General features: G+C 39.8%; 2 protein-coding genes across 2 annotated transcripts; one reads left to right on the top strand and one right to left on the bottom strand.

The window, feature by feature from the left end:
* The first annotated feature begins 3846 nt into the window (after positions 1-3846).
* Positions 3847-19983, top strand: LOC114302613 (protein PLANT CADMIUM RESISTANCE 2). Its single transcript, XM_028247667.2, has 5 exons — positions 3847-4096; positions 16572-16643; positions 16810-16927; positions 17080-17195; positions 19607-19983. The coding sequence occupies exons 1-5, from the start codon at positions 3928-3930 to the stop codon at positions 19687-19689; spliced, it is 558 nt and encodes a 185-aa protein (XP_028103468.2). The 5' UTR covers positions 3847-3927; the 3' UTR covers positions 19690-19983.
* LOC145803255 (uncharacterized) lies at positions 10833-15308 on the bottom strand. Its single transcript, XM_082896556.1, has 4 exons — positions 13828-15308; positions 13086-13744; positions 12335-13009; positions 10833-10844 (listed from the first exon to the last, which is right to left on the bottom strand). The coding sequence occupies exons 1-4, from the start codon at positions 14342-14344 to the stop codon at positions 10833-10835; spliced, it is 1863 nt and encodes a 620-aa protein (XP_082752682.1). The 5' UTR covers positions 14345-15308.
* Positions 19984-20183: the final 200 nt, after the last annotated feature.

The following is a 20183-nucleotide window of genomic DNA, read 5'->3' as shown; positions in this document are numbered from 1 at the left end:
TATTAACCACATCATCATAATTATATTTTGATGTGAACCACAAATCCAAAAAGGATTTTGAACACCAAAAGTCATGGTATAGTGTGACCATGAAAATTTATACTTTTTGACATTTTGAAAAATGTCAAAAATTTTGAATTCATGAACAGTGGCTTGTTCATTGTTCTTGACCATGTTTGTTTTAAAAACATGACTTTTGCCGAATAGGTTTTCATAATTATTTGGCAAAATGGGTTGTTTTTCCATGTTAGCCATTAATGGCTTATGAAAATCACCCATAGATATATTATTTTCATGACTTGACTCTCTAAAATTTGGTTTTTGGACCCCCCGAGTCATACATGGAACATCATTCTTAGCCAAATTTGGTTCAAGAACATGCTCTTTCGTTGTGTTAATTTCATAATTTGGCTCTTTAAAAACGGATTCTTGAACCCCCCGAGCCATTGATGAAATCAACTCTTTGCTTTTGCTATTTTTAACCATGGAAAAATTCTGAAAAAATTCACCAATTCCGGCCATTAAGGCCTCAGTTAAAGACTTGGTAGTGAGAGTTGATAACTCATCATTCCATTGGCGAATTTCCATATCAAGTTGATGAATTTCTCCAATTAAATGGTGTCTTTGTTCTTCCACCAAATAATATTGTAAGGGATGAAAATTTATTTCATCAAGAAAATGAATCTCTTCTTGAAGATCCAAAATTTCTTGTTTACGCCAATAAATTTCATCTAGACTATTTGAAATGGACAAATCCAATTCATTTTCCATTTATTACACTTGACGTCCCACCGGGCGTACCAAAAAATGTTGGCTAAAATGTTGGCTTATTTTTCCTACGAAGGAAAATATCATAAATGCGAGCGTGCCAGCAAGGATTGAAAAATCCTTACAGATTAAATTCAAGCCAATTATCAAGGGATTGTGTTGACGGTTCTTTTGCCTCAACGAAGAGGACTTCAAATTTGCCAAGTGTAGAGAAAAGAAAAAGTAAAAGGAGAAAAAGGGGCGGAGAAAGATGATTGAGTGAACAATCAAAGTAATAATTACTTACCTCTACTCCTATGCTTCGAAAAGAAAGTGCATAAAATGCTTCGAAATGGAAATGCTGAAAATAAATGCTTCGAAATATAAATCTATGTTAAACTACTCCTAAGATAAGGAAAATAACAAGAAATATTGAAATCAAGTGTCTTTGATTATCTATTCTGGATCTTTTACAATGTAGCCATTAATGGCTATTTATAGAAGAAAAAATACAGCAATAACTACTTAGTAACTACCCATTTCTTCCATCTTCATTCTTGTCTTGCCATGTATCATTCCACTCATCCACTTTGTCCTCCCACTCATCCACTTTGTCCTTCATATTCTCCATTATCTCTATAACTTCTTTTAACTTCCAAATGAATAAGAGGATGTCACGTGTCCTGCAATTATATAAATAATAAATAATAATAAAAATTGCAGATTTATGGTGTTAACAAATTTACACACACCACAATAAGTATACCAAATTTTTTCTTAATTTACAAGTGTATTGCTGATTTCCTTATAAGGGCCATTTGGTAGAAAACAGAGGTCTTTGAAAAGTCATGTATGGTGTTATAGAAAGAGGAAGAAATTATGGGAGAACGAGACGAGAGGCCCATGAATAAGTTAGAGAAACGTGAAATTTACACAAAGTTCTACACTAAAATACTGTTCACTCAAGAATGAAAATTATTAATTAAAAAGAAATTAACAGAGAGGTTAATGAAAAATATGTCAAATTCAAATTTGTAAACGCACCAAATCAATTTTTTTTCAATATTTTAAATTCAATTTTCTGGCAATTAATTTTTTTTTTCATTTTTTTTAAATTTTAAGTAATTTTTATTTTTATTTTTTTAGATATACCTTACTTAGATGTATTTAAAAAGTAAAATATTTTAAAAAATTAATATATATATAAGAATACGAAAAATGCATTGAATTATCGTATGTTTTTTTATATGTTTGATATTTACTGAATTTTTATAAGATTTTTTTCACCAATGTTATACTTTTTAAGTGCATTTATGTTAGGTGTATTTAAAAATTAAAAAAATTACTTAAAATATTAAAAAAAAAGAAAAATAAATTTTTTTGTTGTGTTTGGTACAATTTTTAAATCATAATTCCACCTTTTAGTTTGAGTGCGATGTTTGTTTACAGTTTTCAAAAATCATTTCCACACCCTTATTTGAAAATTCGTGTATTCAGTCATCTCCCCGGATGACGTCCGGCCAGTCGTCCGGCCGGTTGATCAGAATTGTACTCGTGGTTTTTTTTTTTTTGCACTTGTTATTTTTATATTTTAAATAACAAATATTTTCGATTTTTTTAAAAAATTTTTTATGAGTTTTGAATAGAATTTTAGGTTGTATATTTAGTTATGAGTTGTAAGTTTTTGTATAAAAAATTATGTCACATCACTTAATTCAAAAACTCTTTTCCAAACTCCTTTTAAAACTCATTCACCAAACAAATTTTTTACACTTAAATCATAATTTCAAAACTCACAAATTTAAAATACAACTCATATTCTCAAATCATATTTAAAAAATTCTACCAAATGTTATCTTTAATTTTCTGTAAAGTGAATCTTGAGTTATGAAACTAAACAGGTTGAATAAAATTTTGATAATTTTGCATTAATTTGATTTTAAATTAATTGCAGCCGAAAAATAGTCCATAGAAACACCGAAACAGTCAATTGAAACCGTGAATTCTACGAGGAAAGAAAAAGTTACCGAAATCATTGAACTCAACAAACAACATAACAAAGAAAGGAGAGAGAGAGAGAGAGAGAATGGGAGAATCCGGAGAGTTGAAAAAAGAGTGCGAGAAATCGGCGAAGAGATTCCACGCGTATATCCATGAGAACGGGTGTTTTGATCATTTTGTAGAAATTTTTCCTTATGGATAACATATTTTAACGCGTGACCTTTCAGCAAAGAAAATTGGGCAAATTATAAGGCAATTTCTGTATTTTGATTCTTGTATCATTTTAGCATCATTAATTTTAATTATTTTAATTTTAATCATAAATTTATAATTTTATTTGAATTTAGTTCAATTAATTATAATTTTTAATTTTTTTATAAAAAATATGCACATAAATATTATGTGTCATATTTTTAAGAACAAAATTATAAATTACTCAATTTATTGAGTTAATCTCAACTAATCTTGTTAAAATTTTTCTTAAAAAATACTAATGATATTATCAATTAGACTAAATTGAAACAAAATTTAAAATTAAAAGTTAAAATTAAGTCAATAGAAAATAAAGAGACAATAAATAAAATATAAAGGCCATCAATACAATTTTTTCAAAAAAATTCAAATTTGAATTTATCGCTCAAGTGCCTTGTTATAAAACATCTTTTGGACAAAATATATTACATATCTGTAGTACCATTTTATGTCCGGTAATAAATTAAAAATATAAAAATAAGACCAATCCGTATGCTTTAAATTTGAGATTTAGGTTTCGTTTGGGAACATGATTTTAAGTAATTTTTTGACTTTTTAGCTAAAATATGATGTAAAAAAAACTAGTATGTTTGGAATAAATTTTTGATTTTTTACGAAAAGATATGCAAAAAGTAAAAAAAAAAAAAAAAATCTTTGACTTTTTAAAATAAATTGTTACCTTTTTAATTTTTTTTAATAACTTTTTAATTTTTCAACTTAAAGAAGCATTTGCCAAACGAGGCCTTAGGAAGTGTAACCTCCTATGCACCCACACCACACGGAACACCCTTAACTAACATGGACCATCTATCTCGTGTATAAATTTCCAGCCTGCCAAATACCAATTATCAACTTTCCAAAATATCCCTCTTTATCTCTTTGACATCCTGTTCCTGTTCTCAATTCACAACTCCATTACTCAACTATATGTACTCCTCAAACACAACTGCGGATCAGAGATATGTGCATCCTCCACCGCAGGCGCCACCACCACCACCAAGTGGGAACCAGCAGCCGCCAACTCAACCTCTACTACCCAAAACTAATGGTGCTTGGTCTACCGACCTCTTCGACTGCTTCGATGACATCCCTAATTGTATGTTGAATCTTCTAATCTACACGTGAAGCACGCATAAGTCTACAGATATATAAATCAGTCACAGAACAAAATATATATGTATATATATATATATATATATTCAAAAGTAGATTACAATAACAAACACTATAAAATGTTAGTCATTAATATTGAGAGGGTAATTTTTGGGAAAAATTGGGCCGAGCTCCGAGTTTGGCTTCGAGGCCCAAAACGCAAAGGACTAAGTAAAAAGGCCGTAATGGCTACTTCGGCCTAGGGGCAAGGTTACTCCGGCCTTAAGGAGACAAAGTTACTTCGGCCCGAGGAGATGAGATTACTCCGGTCCAAGGAAGAGTAAAGCCACTCCGGTTCGGAGACAACTCGGAGTTAGGCCGGTCTCAGAGTTAGTCCGGCCGCAGTATGTTCTGGGAAGACCGGTTTCGGAATTAGTCCGGTCGTGACATACAGCGGTTGGGACGGTCAGAACTTGCTACTTGGAAGTTTGAACTAAGCACATCAAGGTCAAACAGGGCAGCCGAAGTAATCAATTGGAGGAGCAGACCGAGCTAAGTATAGTTCGGCCCTCTGTGGCTCGGTATAGCCAATTTTACTTCGGTCATGTGGAAGTTCGGTCATATAAAAAACCATCCCACTTGGTTTAAGCAGTGGGGGAGGGTGCAAAAGGATAAGCATTATCCCTAGGAGAATGAATCCTAGGAGGACTCTGCATGGAGAAGTACAAGTCCTACTAGGATTGTGCCATACGAAACTTATAAAAGCTCACAAGCAACACCTTGGAGGAGGTAATTGAACACAATCTTTCTGAGAACTTAGAGCTTTGTCTATTTGTCAAGTTTTCTGACTTAGGCATCGGAGAGGTTTCCGGCACACACCCGCCGGCTAGCTCACGTTTGTGTTTTCAGGTAACAAAGCGACGTCGTACGGAGGAGCGTGGACTTGGTCAACAGGATTATATGAGGAGAATTATTTCCTCCCCGTACAATTGGCGCCGTCTGTGGGAAGAACAGACAAGAACAAAAACCTCTTGACTAAGCTTCTCCTTTTCTCAGTCAATGGCACACATTGAAGAACTACCGCAGTCCGCCGTCGACGGGCTAACTCCAGACGGAGGCGCAAGGAGAGAAGGATTACCCTCTGTCCCTCCTATGGCGGAGCTGGAGCCCCAACAACATAACTCCAGGAGGAGTGGCAGGGGAAGGCGGAATAGCAGCCCTCGTCACTCTCAAAGTCCTGACAGGCAAAGGAGGAGGATTGATCCTCGAGCCCTGGAAGATCGCGTGAAGGAGCAAGATGAACTAATTCGAAGGATGGCGGCGGACATGGAAGCACTCAAACGCCAGATGAAGACTAAAGAGGTGGCGACAGGAGAGGGGCGTAAGCACAAAACACCCCCTCGCCACTCAGAGAATCGTAGTAGGAATACTACGCCCTCCCAAGGAGAGAGCAGAAGCCTCAGGACAGGCGACACTCACTCCTTATCTTCAAGAACTCGTCACTCCAGGTCTGAGAGGACGAGATCCGAAAGATCATGTACTGAAGGAAGCACGTATTGGCCTTCACATTCACACCAAACCAGATCCAGACAAACCGAGCTACCCAGGTCATCCGACTTACGAACCGTGCTAGAAGAAAAAGCACGATGCAAGGAGGATGCCAGGGCAAGGGATCCACACCGAGTTTCGGCCTTACAACGGTTGGCTCCTCGGACGCACGGAAGCGTCGAGATTGGAATGCCAATGCCACGACCGGCCTACGAACCAACGGACAAGGCATTGGCAAGACTACAGACTTCGCCGTTTGTCCCAGCGATCGAAAACGCGCCCCTACCATCAGGCTTCCTTCAACCGAAGTTCAATACATATGAAGGGAAGACGGACCCGTATTCACACTTGAGCCACTTTCGCCAAGTCATGGCCGTGTACAGGCGAAACGAGGCCTTAATGTGCATACTTTTCCCATCAAGTCTGGGCGACCTGGGCTTAACTTGGTTCGAAAAACTCCCAGAAGGTAGCATAGCCTCCTGGGCCCAATTGGCAGAAGCATTCGTAACAAGGTTTCGGACAAATACTAAAACACCGGTGGAGATAGACCAGCTACTCTCCATCGACATGGGTGAGAAAGAAACCCTCAGATCTTACAACAGTCGCTACTGGGAGACATTCAACCAGATTGGAGACTGCCCCACCAATCTAGCCATTGCGCAATATAAAAGAGGCCTACCAGTAGGGAACCGACTAAGGGATTCAATTACCATGACACCACCCCTCACCATGGAAGCCCTGATGGAGAGAGTGCATCAGCACATCAGGGTAGAAGAAGATGGCGCACGTTCCAAAGCCAAAACAAGTGCGGCCATGGTACCAGAAAAGAAAACCTCAGCAAAGGTTAATACGGTGGACCGAAGTAACAAAAACGGGCGTGGTAGACGAGATAACGGAGAAGACCCAGACAAAAGATGGTTGAGAATCCGCACTGCCATAACAACGGTGTTCAAAAAACCAATATATCGAATCCTGAGCGAAATCAAAGACAAGCCTTTTGTCAAGTGGCCAGCCAAGCTTGGGGAAGCTCAGAAGAATTACGACGACAGATCACGGTGCACCTTCCACAAAGAAAAGGGGCACCGAACTGAGAATTGCACGCCACTAAGACAACATTTAGAAGAATTGGTGGCAGCAGGCCACTTGGACGAATACATTGAAGGAGGAGCGCAACCGGCCCCCCATGATCATGATGACCAACCCAACGGAATGCCAAACGAAGCACCACCACAAGGCATTATCAATGTAATTCATGGTGTTTTTGAACCTGAGCGCGTATGCGAGCTTAGAGGTTCAATCAAGAAGGCTGAACACTTTAGGGAAGTATTAAGTGCCCAACCCGCCATCAAGAAGGGGAGGACAGAAGCAACAAACGTCATGTCCTTTTCGGATAAAGACTTAGAACGAATTTACTGCCCCCATAATGATGCCCTGGTTGTCACTCTCCGAGTCAAGGATTTTGACGTCAAGCGGATTCTGATTGACCAGGGTAGTTCATGTGAGATCATGTATTACGACACATTCAAACAACTAAAACTGCAAGACAAAGACTTGGCGCCTGCAGTTTCTCCCCTGATTGGATTCAACTCCATGCCAGAGTGGCCTGTCGGCAAAATAATCCTTCCAGTCAGAGCAGGAAGTGTATCAAAGCAGGTGGAGTTCTGGGTATTGAAGGTCCCTTCCACCTACAACATCATCCTGGGCAGAACATGGCTACATGCTATGCGTTCGGTAGCGTCATCATACCATCAGGTAATGCGGTTCCCCAATGACGCCGGTATAATTGAAGAAGTCTATGGCGATCAAATCATGTCAAAACAGTGCTTCGCCACAGCAAATGGAAGCCGAGCTGCCAAAGGATACGTTCATTCGGTGGAAGAACCAGAGAGTAATGAACTATTCGCAGACGTCGGCAAAGAGGCTGATCAGAAAGCGGTGGAAGACTTGGTGGAGGTAAAAATAGATGAGAAGAACCCGGATAAGTTCTTCTTGCTTGGCTCATCATTGTCCAGCGCTGAGAGATTAGAGGTCTTGGAATTCTTGACCTCTAATATCGAAGTGTTTGCCTGGACACCTTACGACATGCCAGGCATTGACCCAAACTTCATCAGTCACCAACTCAATGTCCACCCATCCGCCAGACCAGTCATTCAACGCACGCGCAGATCGGCACTCCACCACGCCGAAATAGTGGCAGAAGAGGTAGGTAACCTATTGGAGGCAGGAGCGATAAGGGAAGTGCACTACCCAAAGTGGATCTCCAACACCGTCGTAGTGCCAAAAAAGAATGGTAAATGGCGTGTCTGCGTCGACTACAAAACAGTCAACAAAGCGTGCCCAAAAGATAGCTTCCCTCTACCAAGGATAGATCAACTGGTGGACTTAACGGCAGGACATAACCGACTTAGCTTTTTGGATGCATACAGAGGCTACCACCAGATCGCCATGCATGAACCAGACCAGGAGGCCACATCCTTCACAACACCAAGGGGGTTATATTGCTACAAGGTCATGCCCTTCGGCCTAAAAAACGCAGGGGCGACATTCCAAAGGATGGTCACCAAGATGTTTGAACCATTGTTAGGCAGAACAATGGAGGCATACATCGACGACATGGTGGTCAAAAGCAAGGATGAGAATGACCATCTGAAAGACCTAGGAGAGATGTTCCAGATCCTGAAGAAACACAAGCTACGCCTCAACGCATCCAAATGCGCATTCGGAGTTGGATCTGGCAAATTCTTGGGCTTCCTGGTGACCAACCGAGGCATAGAAGCAGACCCCTCTCAGATCAAAGCCATCCAGGAATTGGAGAGACCAAACTCAGTCAAAGAAGTGCAGCATCTCACTGGTATGGCGGCTGCACTCAACCGGTTCATAAGCAGATCGTCGGACAGACTACGACCGTTCTTCCAAGCTTTAAAGGCCAAGTTTGAATGGGATGAAGAATGCGACCGAGCTCTGGAAAGCTTAAAGGAGTACATGTCTTCCCCACCACTACTTGTCACTCCAGTACCTGGTGAAGAACTCTTTTTGTACCTGGCAGTTTCTCAGCACGCAGTTAGCGCAGTGTTGGTTCGTGCAGAAGGAATACAACACTTGCCCATCTTTTATGTCAGCAAGACATTATTAGGAGCCGAAACAAGGTACTTGCCCTTAGAGAAACTAGCATTAGCATTAATGATGGCATCCAGAAAGTTGGCACATTACTTTCACGCCCACACCATAGTCGTCCTCACAGCCTTTCCACTAAAAGCTCTATTTGAAAGGGCAAACTTTAGTGGGCGAATTCTGAAGTGGGCAGTAGAATTGGGACAATTCGACGTCAAGTTCCAACCCAAAACCGCAATAAAAGCCCAATCCTTGGCAGATTTCATCGCAGAATTCACTCCTGGAAGTCATCATATCTGCCCAGTCGACCTGACTGTAACAACCGAACTAGGGACGGAAGTTGACGCCGAAATAGCGCAACCCCTAGTGGAAGGTAGTCCATCAACCAAACTAGGGACAGAAGTTGACGCCGGAATAGCGCAACCCCTAGTAGAAGGTAGTCGATCAAGCACCAAGGCAGATCATGCTAAGGATAGCAAGGAAGAGACAAACAAAGGCTCACCAACAGTTCAAACAGAGGACGAAGGACAGATAGCCAACATGGACCTTGAAGAGAACACCATTCTAGACCTCACAGCATCATCTGATCCTTCCACTTGCTGGAAATTGTTCGTTGGAGAGATGTGGAAGCTCTTTGTGGATGGAGCATCCAACCGACATGGCGCAGGACTTGGCATAGTCCTCATCTCTCCAGACGGTCTGGTTATAGAGCAAGCAATCAACCTTGGCTTCCCAGCATCCAACAATGAAGCAGAGTATGAAGCGCTTCTCGCAGGACTCAAATCGGCACACTTCATGAAAGCAGCCGAAGTAATGGTATACAGTGACTCTCTGCTGGTGGTAAACCAAATTTCTGGCGAATACGAAGCAAAGGATGACAGAATGGCCAAGTACCAAGAACTAGTCAGAATGGAGATCAAAAAGTTTGATGTGGTAAGGATAGAACAAATTGGCAGGGAGGAAAACAGCCGAGCGGACGAACTAGCAGGCCTGGCTTCAATGGCAGATACATCAATCCCTCATCCATTACTCATCAACTTCTTACCAAGACCAAGCATAGAAGACCCCGAAGCAGAAGAAGTATTTTGCGCAGAGTTAGGGCCCTCCTGGATGGACCCCATCATCCTGTTCCTAAAAGACGGCATCCTACCAGAAGAGAAAAAAGAAGCCAACAAAATAAGGGCAAAGTCGCAGCGATTTTGGCTGTCTCCATCTTTTGCATTATACAAGAAGTCATTCTCGGGGCCTTACCTCAAGTGCGTTCATCCCAACAAAGTAGAAGCCTTCCTGTTCGAAATACATGAAGGGGTATGTGGAAGTCATCAAGGGGGAAGGTCGCTCGTCTACAGGGCTATTTCGCAAGGATATTGGTGGCCATATATGCAAGCAGACTCAGAAAAATATGTGAAAAAGTGTGAAAAATGCCAGAAATTCGCGCACCAAATACATCAACTAGCAAGAGAACTCCTACCCTTAACTAGCCCATGGCCTTTCGCAATGTGGGGCTTGGACATAGTAGGACCACTTCCAACAGCACCCGGTGGCAGAAAATTCTTCCTCGCAGCAACAGACTACTTCACAAAGTGGGTGGAAGCAGAAGCATTGGCGTCAATCAAAGAGAAGGATGTGAAGAAGTTTGTCTGGCAAAATATTATCACTCGGTTTGGCATACCAAAAGCACTGATATCAGACAATGGAACTCAGTTCGACGGCAGAATTTTCAGAAGCTTTTGCGAAGAATACAAGATAGAGTTCTACAATTCTACTCCGGCATATCCTCAAGCAAATGGGCAGGCTGAAGCATCAAATAAAGTCGTCTTGGATGGACTAAAGAAAAGGCTAGAGAAAGCAAAAGGCAAATGGGCGGACGAACTCCCTCACGTCTTATGGGCTTACCGAACCACACCTCGGCGATCAACAGGAGAAACACCATTCTCCTTGGCCTATGGAATAGAGGCAGTCATCCCACTAGAAGTTGGCCTCCCCACAATCCGAAGCGAAAATTTTGATCCAGACTTAAATGGAGAAGCCATAGCCTTAGAACTAGACCTTATAGAAGAAAGAAGAGAAAAAGCAATGGTTCACATCGCCGCCTACCAACGAGAGTTAATCAGAAAATACAGCAAAAAGGTACATCCAAGACAATTCAAGATTGGGGATTGGGTACTACGCAAAGTAATGGGAAACACCCAAATCCCAGGAGACGGCAAGTTAGGCCCAAATTGGGAAGGTCCTTATAAGGTGGTTGGATTAGCAGGCAAAGGGGCATACCACCTAGAAGACAAGGACGGCAAGGCAATCCCTAGGCCATGGAACACGGCCAATCTCAAGTTATTTTACTTTTAGCTTTTTCTTTTTCAAGCATATGTAATTTTCTCTTCCTTCAATAAAATAAGAAAATCTTTTTGGCACAAATTATCCTTTGTAAAAGTTAGCTTTCAAGACTTACGTATATTACAAACATGTTACTCTAAGTTAGCTGGAAAAACTAACTTAAAGGTTGGCTGGATTAAACCAACACCCATCCTAAGCCCAGGATAAGGATCCAGGCTGCAGGACATTTGGTCGGAATAACCAAATACTAGAAGTTAGCTGGAAAAACTAACTTAAAGGTTGGCTGGATTAAACCAACACCCATCCTAAGCCCAGGATAAGGATCCAGGCTGCAGGACATTTGGTCGGAATAACCAAATACTAGAAGTTAGCTGGAAAAACAAACTTCAATGGTTGGCTGGAATAAACCAACACCTGTTACTCCTTAGCCGAAGTAAGTGCATGACTAAGGAGTGGTTGGCTGGAATAAACCAACTCTTGTTACTCTTCAGCCGAAGTAAGTGTAAGGCTGAAGAGTGGTTGGCTGCATTAAACCAACACTTTGTACTCCTTAGCCGAAGTAAGTGCATGACTAAGGAGTGGTTGGCTGGAATAAACCAACTCTTGTTACTCTTCAGCCGAAGTAAGTGTAAGGCTGAAGAGTGGTTGGCTGGAATAAACCAACTCTTGTTACTCTTCAGCCGAAGTAAATGTAAGGCTGAAGAGTGGTTGGCTGCATTAAACCAACACTTTGTACTCCTTAGCCAAAGTAAGTGCATGACTAAGGAGTGGTTGGCTGGAATAAACCAACTCTTGTTACTCTTCAGCCGAAGTAAGTGTAAGGCTGAAGAGTGGTTGGCGGGATTAAACCAACACTTTGTACTCCTTAGCCGAAGTAAGTGCATGACTAAGGAGTGGTTGGCTGGAATAAACCAACTCTTGTTACTCTTCAGCCGAAGTAAGTGTAAGGCTGAAGAGTGGTTGGCTGGATTAAACCAACACTTAGTACTCCCCAGCCGAAGCAATTATGTCGGCTAAGGAGTGGTTGGCTGGTAAGTATAGTTTAACCAACCAAAAACCGAAACAACACTTGGAGTAATAGAAGACATTACAAATGCAAGCATATACACTATAACCGGAATAAGAGAAATAAAATTTTCATTCAAAAAGAAGTCATTACAAGGCTGCTTAGTTCGGTTATAAAGAAAAGACTACAAAATTAAGAAAAAAGTTCATCTATTTCGGCGTCGAAGGCAGCATCGGCGTCAACTTGAAGACCGGTTTCGGGCACTACAACATTTTCAGAAGGAAGAACGGGTTCGGCTGGAGCCACGGCTTCACTTGGTTGATCAAGAGTTAGATCTTCCACCACGGGCTCCGACCGAACTACCTGATCTGCATTCACAACCGAAGTATCCTCAGGGGCAGAGTCTTCATCAGAAACTTCATCGTCTGAGCCCTCAAGGAACTGCTGTTGCATGGCCGTGGCATAATCCATCAGGGAGTTCGGTATAAAGTAGGCTGGAGGGTTGAAAACCTCGGTCTGAGGATCATGACCGAGCTTCTCAACGGCTCCCCTCCAGCCGCACTTAAAGAACAGATCCTTGGCCGCATTGCATTGTTGGGCATAAGCATCCTCTGCCCTCTTGAAGCCTTGTTTGTCGGCTTCCTTCACCTTCTCTTTTATTTCGGCATCCTTCTTTCTTTCAAGTTTTAGCAACTCGCGCAAGTACTTGTCCTTCAGCACGATGGCAGTCTTTTGCTTTTCGGCCTCGGCCGAACTAACCATTCCGGTCAGACGACCGACCTCACCTCGGAGTTCGGCCATTTCCTTTCTGGCCTCCTCTAGTTCGGCCGATTTCGCCTCCGCCTCTGCCGCAGCTTGCCTTGTCACTTTCCTCAGCTCCAGCACCTTCCTATGGGTGATTTGATTTTTCTGGATAGCCTGACAAAGCAACAACTTCAAATTAGCCGAAGAAAAAGAAAAGTAGAAAAACAGAAATACGACCGAAGTTACTTACCAGAATCATTGATTTCGTGGCTGACCGGATGGACTTCAGCTCGGTGGTTAACTGTTTGTGGTGATGTTCCATGTCTTTAGGCAGACACACACTCTTGGCCAAATTGATGGCCAACAGGTGGTCCTTCTCAGCAACAACCGAGTCTGTTTCCAGAATGTCTCGGTCGTTGAAAGATAGCTTCGGTGCCCAGCAACTGATGGTCCGGTCGGAAGACTCCGGTCGAGGGCTTGGTGGTAAGCTCGGCTGAATGACAGGTTCTTCATCAACCAAAACTCGTTCGGGTTCGGCAGTCCGGGGACGTTTGGTCCGGCGGGAAGAGGATGGCTGTTGGGAAGGGAGGGCGACAACGGCAGGCTGCGATTGACTGGGAGGCGTTACTTCGGGCCTAGCCGTTTCGGTAAGAAGGGCCCTAACTCTGCTCCTTTTCGCCATCTCTTCTTCTGCTGTTAGAGGGACAAGTCTTATCTCGGGCAGAGTTGGGTCCGGCTCCGGTGCTTCCTCGAGAAGAAAATCAGTTACCTTTGCTTTGCGGCGACCGCTATACCGGTAGGTCGGCTCAAAATTTAGAAGCTTTGACCAACTTCTTTCTTTAACCCGTAGTGCGGCTCGCAGAACCCCAAGGTTGGGATAACTGTACAGGGAACGGAGATGGGCGAAATCTGCAATAAAGAGAAGTGTAAGTTCGGCTAATAAACTAAACAACCGAGATAACAAACAAGACAGAAGACCGAAGCAAAATTACCAGGCTCTCCCATTTTCCAATTTATAGGTCGGCCAGGAATTTGAGCTTGAAAATCCTCAAAATTCCCAGAGACCCAAAGGAAATCATCATCGTTAAGATCTTTGTCCGGAGTATGCTTAATTATCTTCTCTCGGCGGCGGCGAATTCTGAGGTAGTAGACCCACCCAGCATTCTTTGAGCCGATGGAATACTGATGGAATATTTCGGCTAGACCAAGATTAAGTCCGGTTTGGTGGTTTAATGCGTCTATTCCCATTATAATACGGTAAGTATTGGTGGACAGTTGGGTAGGACATAACCTAGTCTGTCTAAGAAATTCGCAGATGAGCGGTTGGACAGGAAACCGTAGTCCGGTTTCAATTATTGACTGAAGGGTAAAAGGGACGGAGCCTTCATTGTCCCAGGGAGTAGCATCTTTCTTGGCCAACTCCAGTTGGACATCATCAGGAATCTGGTAGTCCTGCCTGAATTCGGCCATGCCACCAGGGGTTTCGACTAAATATCTATACTTACCCATTTGTTGAATAAGTTACGAATAAATTATTTCGGTACAAAAATTTGGCTCAGTAGCCCGGTTGAGCACACGTAGGAGTGCCTGGGCAACCTAAGTCTGCAAGGTAGAAAACAAAGGGGTTAAGCACAGATCGTGGGACCGCGCTACAAATTATAAGCAAGATATACAAATCCTACTTCGGCTCAGTGGGCTGGTTCTACCTCGGCTCATCAGAAGGTTTGTTAACTCGGTTTTGAGCAGGTTAGACCGGTTTTAACGTCTAGGGGCAGCTTTCTGAGTTCGGTCTAAAAAATTCAGAAAGCTGGTTTAGTCCCAAGGCCTAAATCGGTTGCAGTTTGAGGAAAGTTACTTCGGTCGAAGCCCCTAGGGGCGGCTTTCTGAGTTCGGTTTAAGAACTAAGAAAGCCGGCTGGGCCCCGAAAGCCTTAGCTCGGTTATTGACCGAAGTACCTAGTTCGGTACGTGCACGTTTTTCCGGTGAGTTTATCTTGGCTAGAGTGGTTGAGAAGAAACTACAGCTAATTCCTTTGAGTCCTAGTTCGGTTGTTCTCTGAAATCTATCTACATACACAACACAAACAGTATCCTGGTTCGGTTGGGATGTGATTCTGGATCGAAATCGAGTTTTCTCTAGGGTATATGACATATACTCTTGGGTTCTATGGTTTCTTCATCAAAGTACGAAGAGCAAAGCAGACAAATGAAGAAAAATGTTTGCAAAAAAGCATACAAAGCAAAAACAGATGGAAAAACAAGTAACAAAAGCGAGAAGGGTAGACCTGCTTACCAGATTGAAGAAGAAGAAGCTGAAGATGGAGCAGTAGCAGCAACAGAAGCACGAACACAGTAAGCTCAGAACTCGAGCAGCAAGAGAACAGAGAGAGAAGACGAAGGAATAGCAAAAGTGTAGAGACCCTAGCCTCAGGAATTACTTTTGTTAGAAAGCCCAAAATCTGGGCGGGAACCGTTTCAAGATCACAAAGCACGAAGACGGCGTGACAGCCGTCCTTAACCAATCAGAGCCTGCCACGTGTCATTGGAATGAGAAGCGTTACAGTCGCTGTGATTGAAGAGACGTTTTTGACCGGACATAGTGATATCCGAGGTAAAGTTAGATCGGCTAGAGAGGCTAAAGGGTTCTTAGATCGGCCGAAAAAGCCTAATGAAACTCTAGCTCGGCCAGTAGACTGGTAATCCCAATCTTGTTGCACAGATGGAATTAAGGGGCAATTGAGAGGGTAATTTTTGGGAAAAATTGGGCCGAGCTCCGAGTTTGGCTTCGAGGCCCAAAACGCAAAGGACTAAGTAAAAAGGCCGTAATGGCTACTTCGGCCTAGGGGCAAGGTTACTCCGGCCTTAAGGAGACAAAGTTACTTCGGCCCGAGGAGATGAGATTACTCCGGTCCAAGGAAGAGTAAAGCCACTCCGGTCCGGAGACAACTCGGAGTTAGGCCGGTCTCAGAGTTAGTCCGGCCGCAGTATGTTCTGGGAAGACCGGTTTCGGAATTAGTCCGGTCGTGACATACAGCGGTTGGGACGGTCAGAACTTGCTACTTGGAAGTTTGAACTAAGCACATCAAGGTCAAACAGGGCAGCCGAAGTAATCAATTGGAGGAGCAGACCGAGCTAAGTATAGTTCGGCCCTCTGTGGCTCGGTATAGCCAATTTTACTTCGGTCATGTGGAAGTTCGGTCATATAAAAAACCATCCCACTTGGTTTAAGCAGTGGGGGAGGGTGCAAAAGGATAAGCATTATCCCTAGGAGAATGAATCCTAGGAGGACTCTGCATGGAGAAGTACAAGTCCTACTAGGATTGTGCCATACGAAACTTATAAAAGCTCACAAGCAACACCTTGGAGGAGGTAATTGAACACAATCTTTCTGAGAACTTAGAGCTTTGTCTATTTGTCAAGTTTTCTGACTTAGGCATCGGAGAGGTTTCCGGCACACACCCGCCGGCTAGCTCACGTTTGTGTTTTCAGGTAACAAAGCGACGTCGTACGGAGGAGCGTGGACTTGGTCAACAGGATTATACGAGGAGAATTATTTCCTCCCCGTACAAATATATATTCTGTAATGTGTTTTAGTATTCATAGCAGAATACTATGTAAAAATACACATGACTGTGTAAAGATCTCGGGCTCGAGAAGTAAGAATTATATTTTTTGCTAAAATTGTACTTTATTTTTTATCTCTTGTCTTTGTAAGTTTTTTTTAAAAATTTTTGTAGGCTGCATAACGTGCTGGTGTCCCTGGATTACTTTCGGGCAGATTGCAGAGATTGCAGACGAAGGATCACCCTGTAAGTTTTACGTTTGTTCGGAGATTGTGAATCATAATTATATTTGGGTAATTATATTAATCAGGAAAAGTTACTTATTGTGTGAGATTAAAGTTGGAGATGTGTTGGAGATGTATATGTGATCGTATTATGGTATCACTAATACCGATAGTGATGTTTGGTGCAGCATGTGAAGCAAGTGTAGTTATGTACGCACTAGCAGCGGCCTTGACAGGCTATCCATGCATCTACTCTTGCCGTTATCGTTCCAAAATAAGGCAACAATATATGTTCAATAATGTTAGGTATCATGAAAATAATGTCATGAAAAGTTTTCATGAAGATTCTCCACCCTTGGATTAGATTATAGTGTTTATAGTGTTTTATTGTATGTTATGCATTCACCCTTGGATTAGTTTCATGAAATTTTTCATGATATTTATTTCATAATATGTAGCATCACGTTGCAAGAAACTCCTTGCGATGATGGCTTGGTTCATTGCTTCTGCGAGCCTTGTGCCTTGTGTCAAGAGTACCGCGAGCTCAAAAACCGCGGATTCGACATGTGCCTTGGTATCTCTCTTTCTCTAGCAATTTGTAATTGAATTTGATAATTTTGTAGTCACTTATTAGACTCACTTTTTAGACTCAGTGATGTGTCAAGAAGATGATTGATTGATAATTAAAAAATATTTAATTATCAACTAATCATTTTCTTAACATATTACTAAAATGAATTTAACTTTTGAATCTGAATAATAACAATTCGTATTTTAAGCAAACCTTATGGGGTGTATTTGTAATTTACCCTTTTATTTTTTTCATTTTATCACAAGATTAATTTTGAGTAAATTACAAATACATTCCTTGAGATTTGCTTCAAATATGGATTGCTCCCGTGATTTTGGAAATTACAAATAGCCCCTTGTTACAATTTTCTTATTTAACATAATTAATAGAAAAATGAAATTTCTAACTACTCTCCTATAAAATAATAAAATTATATGAATTGTTAATTGAAATATATTTATGATGTCATTAGAAATGTTAATTGACTTGATAATTTATTAATAAAATGGGCAATTTGTTGTGTAATTAGAAACTAGAAGGGGTATAAGTTAATTTCCAAACTATAAAGGGCAATCCGTGTTTTAAGCGAATCTCTTAAGGAGTATTTATAATTTACTCATTAATTTTAGTTTTTTAAAAAAAAATGAAAATCAAACTAAACAGAGAAAAAATATTTATGAAGAAATCTAAAAAAAAAAAAAAACCCACTAAAGACAAAAAATTACAAAAATATACCTATTTTTTTGTTTTATTTTTAATTTTTCCGTCTTTAGTGATTTTTTCAAAATTTATTTCCAAATCGGAGAATATTAGGTCCATCTAACTAAAATATGAAAAAAATTTACTAAAAGCCAAAGAAATAAAAAAAATTTAAAATAAAAAAACTTGAAAATTTTATTTTAAATTAAAAATCAATTTTTTTTTATTATTTATTATTATGTTTTATAGTTGAGGGGTAGAGTACAATTGAGTGATAGTTCAAGGAAGTAAAATGTAATTTACTTCTATAGTTAAAAGGTTATTTTCGTGGCAAGGTCTAAATTAAAAAAAAAAATTAATAGATAAGGGGGTCAACTGTTATAATTTTTAGTTCAAGGAGTTTAAAGTGTATCACACAATAGATTATGGGAATAAAATATAATTTTTCTTATAACTAAAACTTTTTTGGATCATAATTAATATCACAATGAGTCGTAACTGACTCTATAAGAGTTATAAACAAATCATAACTAATAATTAAATCATAACTAACATCACAATAGGTCCTGATAAAAAATTATAAAAATTATAACTAAATCATATGGTACACAACTTTATGAAAGATGTGTATTGTAGAATTCTGCATTGGGGTTGGCACGGACTGGAGGGCACTGTTGGATCTATGGGGGTTCATTATGGGTCCTGTTTTAATAATCTGAATCGTTCAATGTGTAAAACTCGTTAAGTACTATATGTTTGTAAAAAATCACGTTTATCAGATATCAATAGTTACAGTGAAAAAATAAACGATTGACAGAAATCTGATCCTATGAGATAACTATCGATATCTGATCAACGTGATTTTTTACAGATATATAGTACACCACAAATTCTACATATTAAACAATTTAAATTATCAAAATGAAATTCGTGATAGACCTTTACGGACCCAATAATATCTTTCAGTTCGATCACCAACTGAAGGGAAGCCCAGCCTGTCTTCATTATTAAGAGTACTTAATAAAAAAAATACAAGTACCAAATATTTTTAAAAATTAATAGTAGGATGGTGGGCTCGTCTCATAAAATATGGACATGGTTTCTCTTTACTTGGTCATGGATTGGAGATATGGTATTCTGCATGGTCTCGTCTCATAAGACTCAATTGGTGATTGAGCTGGCGGGCTCATCTTATCTCATAAGACTCAATTTAGGATCATTGATAAGATGATTCAAAAAAAAAATAAAAATTCAGTTAATCTGATATTAATATCTTGTTTGGTTTCGTTTTTCTGAAAACAGTTTTCAGAAAATTTTACTTTCTTATTTTCTGTATTTTTTTGTTTTTACTAATTTTTTTTTAATATTTTAAGTAATTTTTTTTTAATAGACACACTTAACATAAATAAATATAAAAGTATAATTTTTGCAAAAAAATCTTCTAAAAATTCAATAAATACCAAAAATACAAAAAAAAGTACGAAAATTTAGTATATTTTTCATATTTTTATGTATTTGTTAATTTTTTAAAATATATTTTTTCACAATTTTTTCACTTTTTAAATATATCTAAGTAATGTGCATCTAAAAAAATATAAAAAATATTTAAAATTTTAAAAATATTCATCAAAAACAAAAAAACACGACAAATAATAAAAAACTCAAACTAAACACACTGATTATTTTTTTTTGTTGGATATGAATCGTTTTTTAAGGATGGAAAGGGAATGTGGAGAAACAGAATCGTCAAATAGCGACGGCACCAACGGTTGAAGTAGGGATGACTCGATCGTCTTAGATCAGTCAACAACGAAGCTCTATCTATTAAGGTTGCATTATTTCTAAACGTTTGAAATATTAATATCCATCACATACGGAATGTGGCAACAGTGCAGATGATATTTTGTTGCTTTGTAATAGTAGGAGTTGGGACTATCTTGTTTTAGGTAAAACAAATAATATCCTCGCTAGAGAAATTTTATGATATACATCTCATTTTAGAGTGACTATATTGTTGGTACAACAAATAATATTTTCGCTAGAGAAATTTTATGATACACACCTCATTTTGGAGTGTGATTCATATGTTACAGTTATGATGTTCATAGTGTTAATTATAATTAATTATGGTGTTAGTTATGACTGATTATATTGTTAGTTGTGAATCATTATGATATTAGTTATCACATATTGTGATTATTATTTTTGTTAGTCTTTAGTTATACCTTATGTGGTGTTTGGTTATGACTTTTCTTTTTTTTTTTTAATTTTTTATAGTTATGACTGAAAATG

Source organism: Camellia sinensis, chromosome 11 (genome assembly GCF_055761805.1).
Source record: "Camellia sinensis isolate YWXY chromosome 11, ASM5576180v1, whole genome shotgun sequence".
In the NCBI taxonomy this organism is placed as follows: Eukaryota; Viridiplantae; Streptophyta; class Magnoliopsida; order Ericales; family Theaceae; genus Camellia; species Camellia sinensis.
This window is presented reverse-complemented; position numbering and strand designations above follow the sequence as displayed.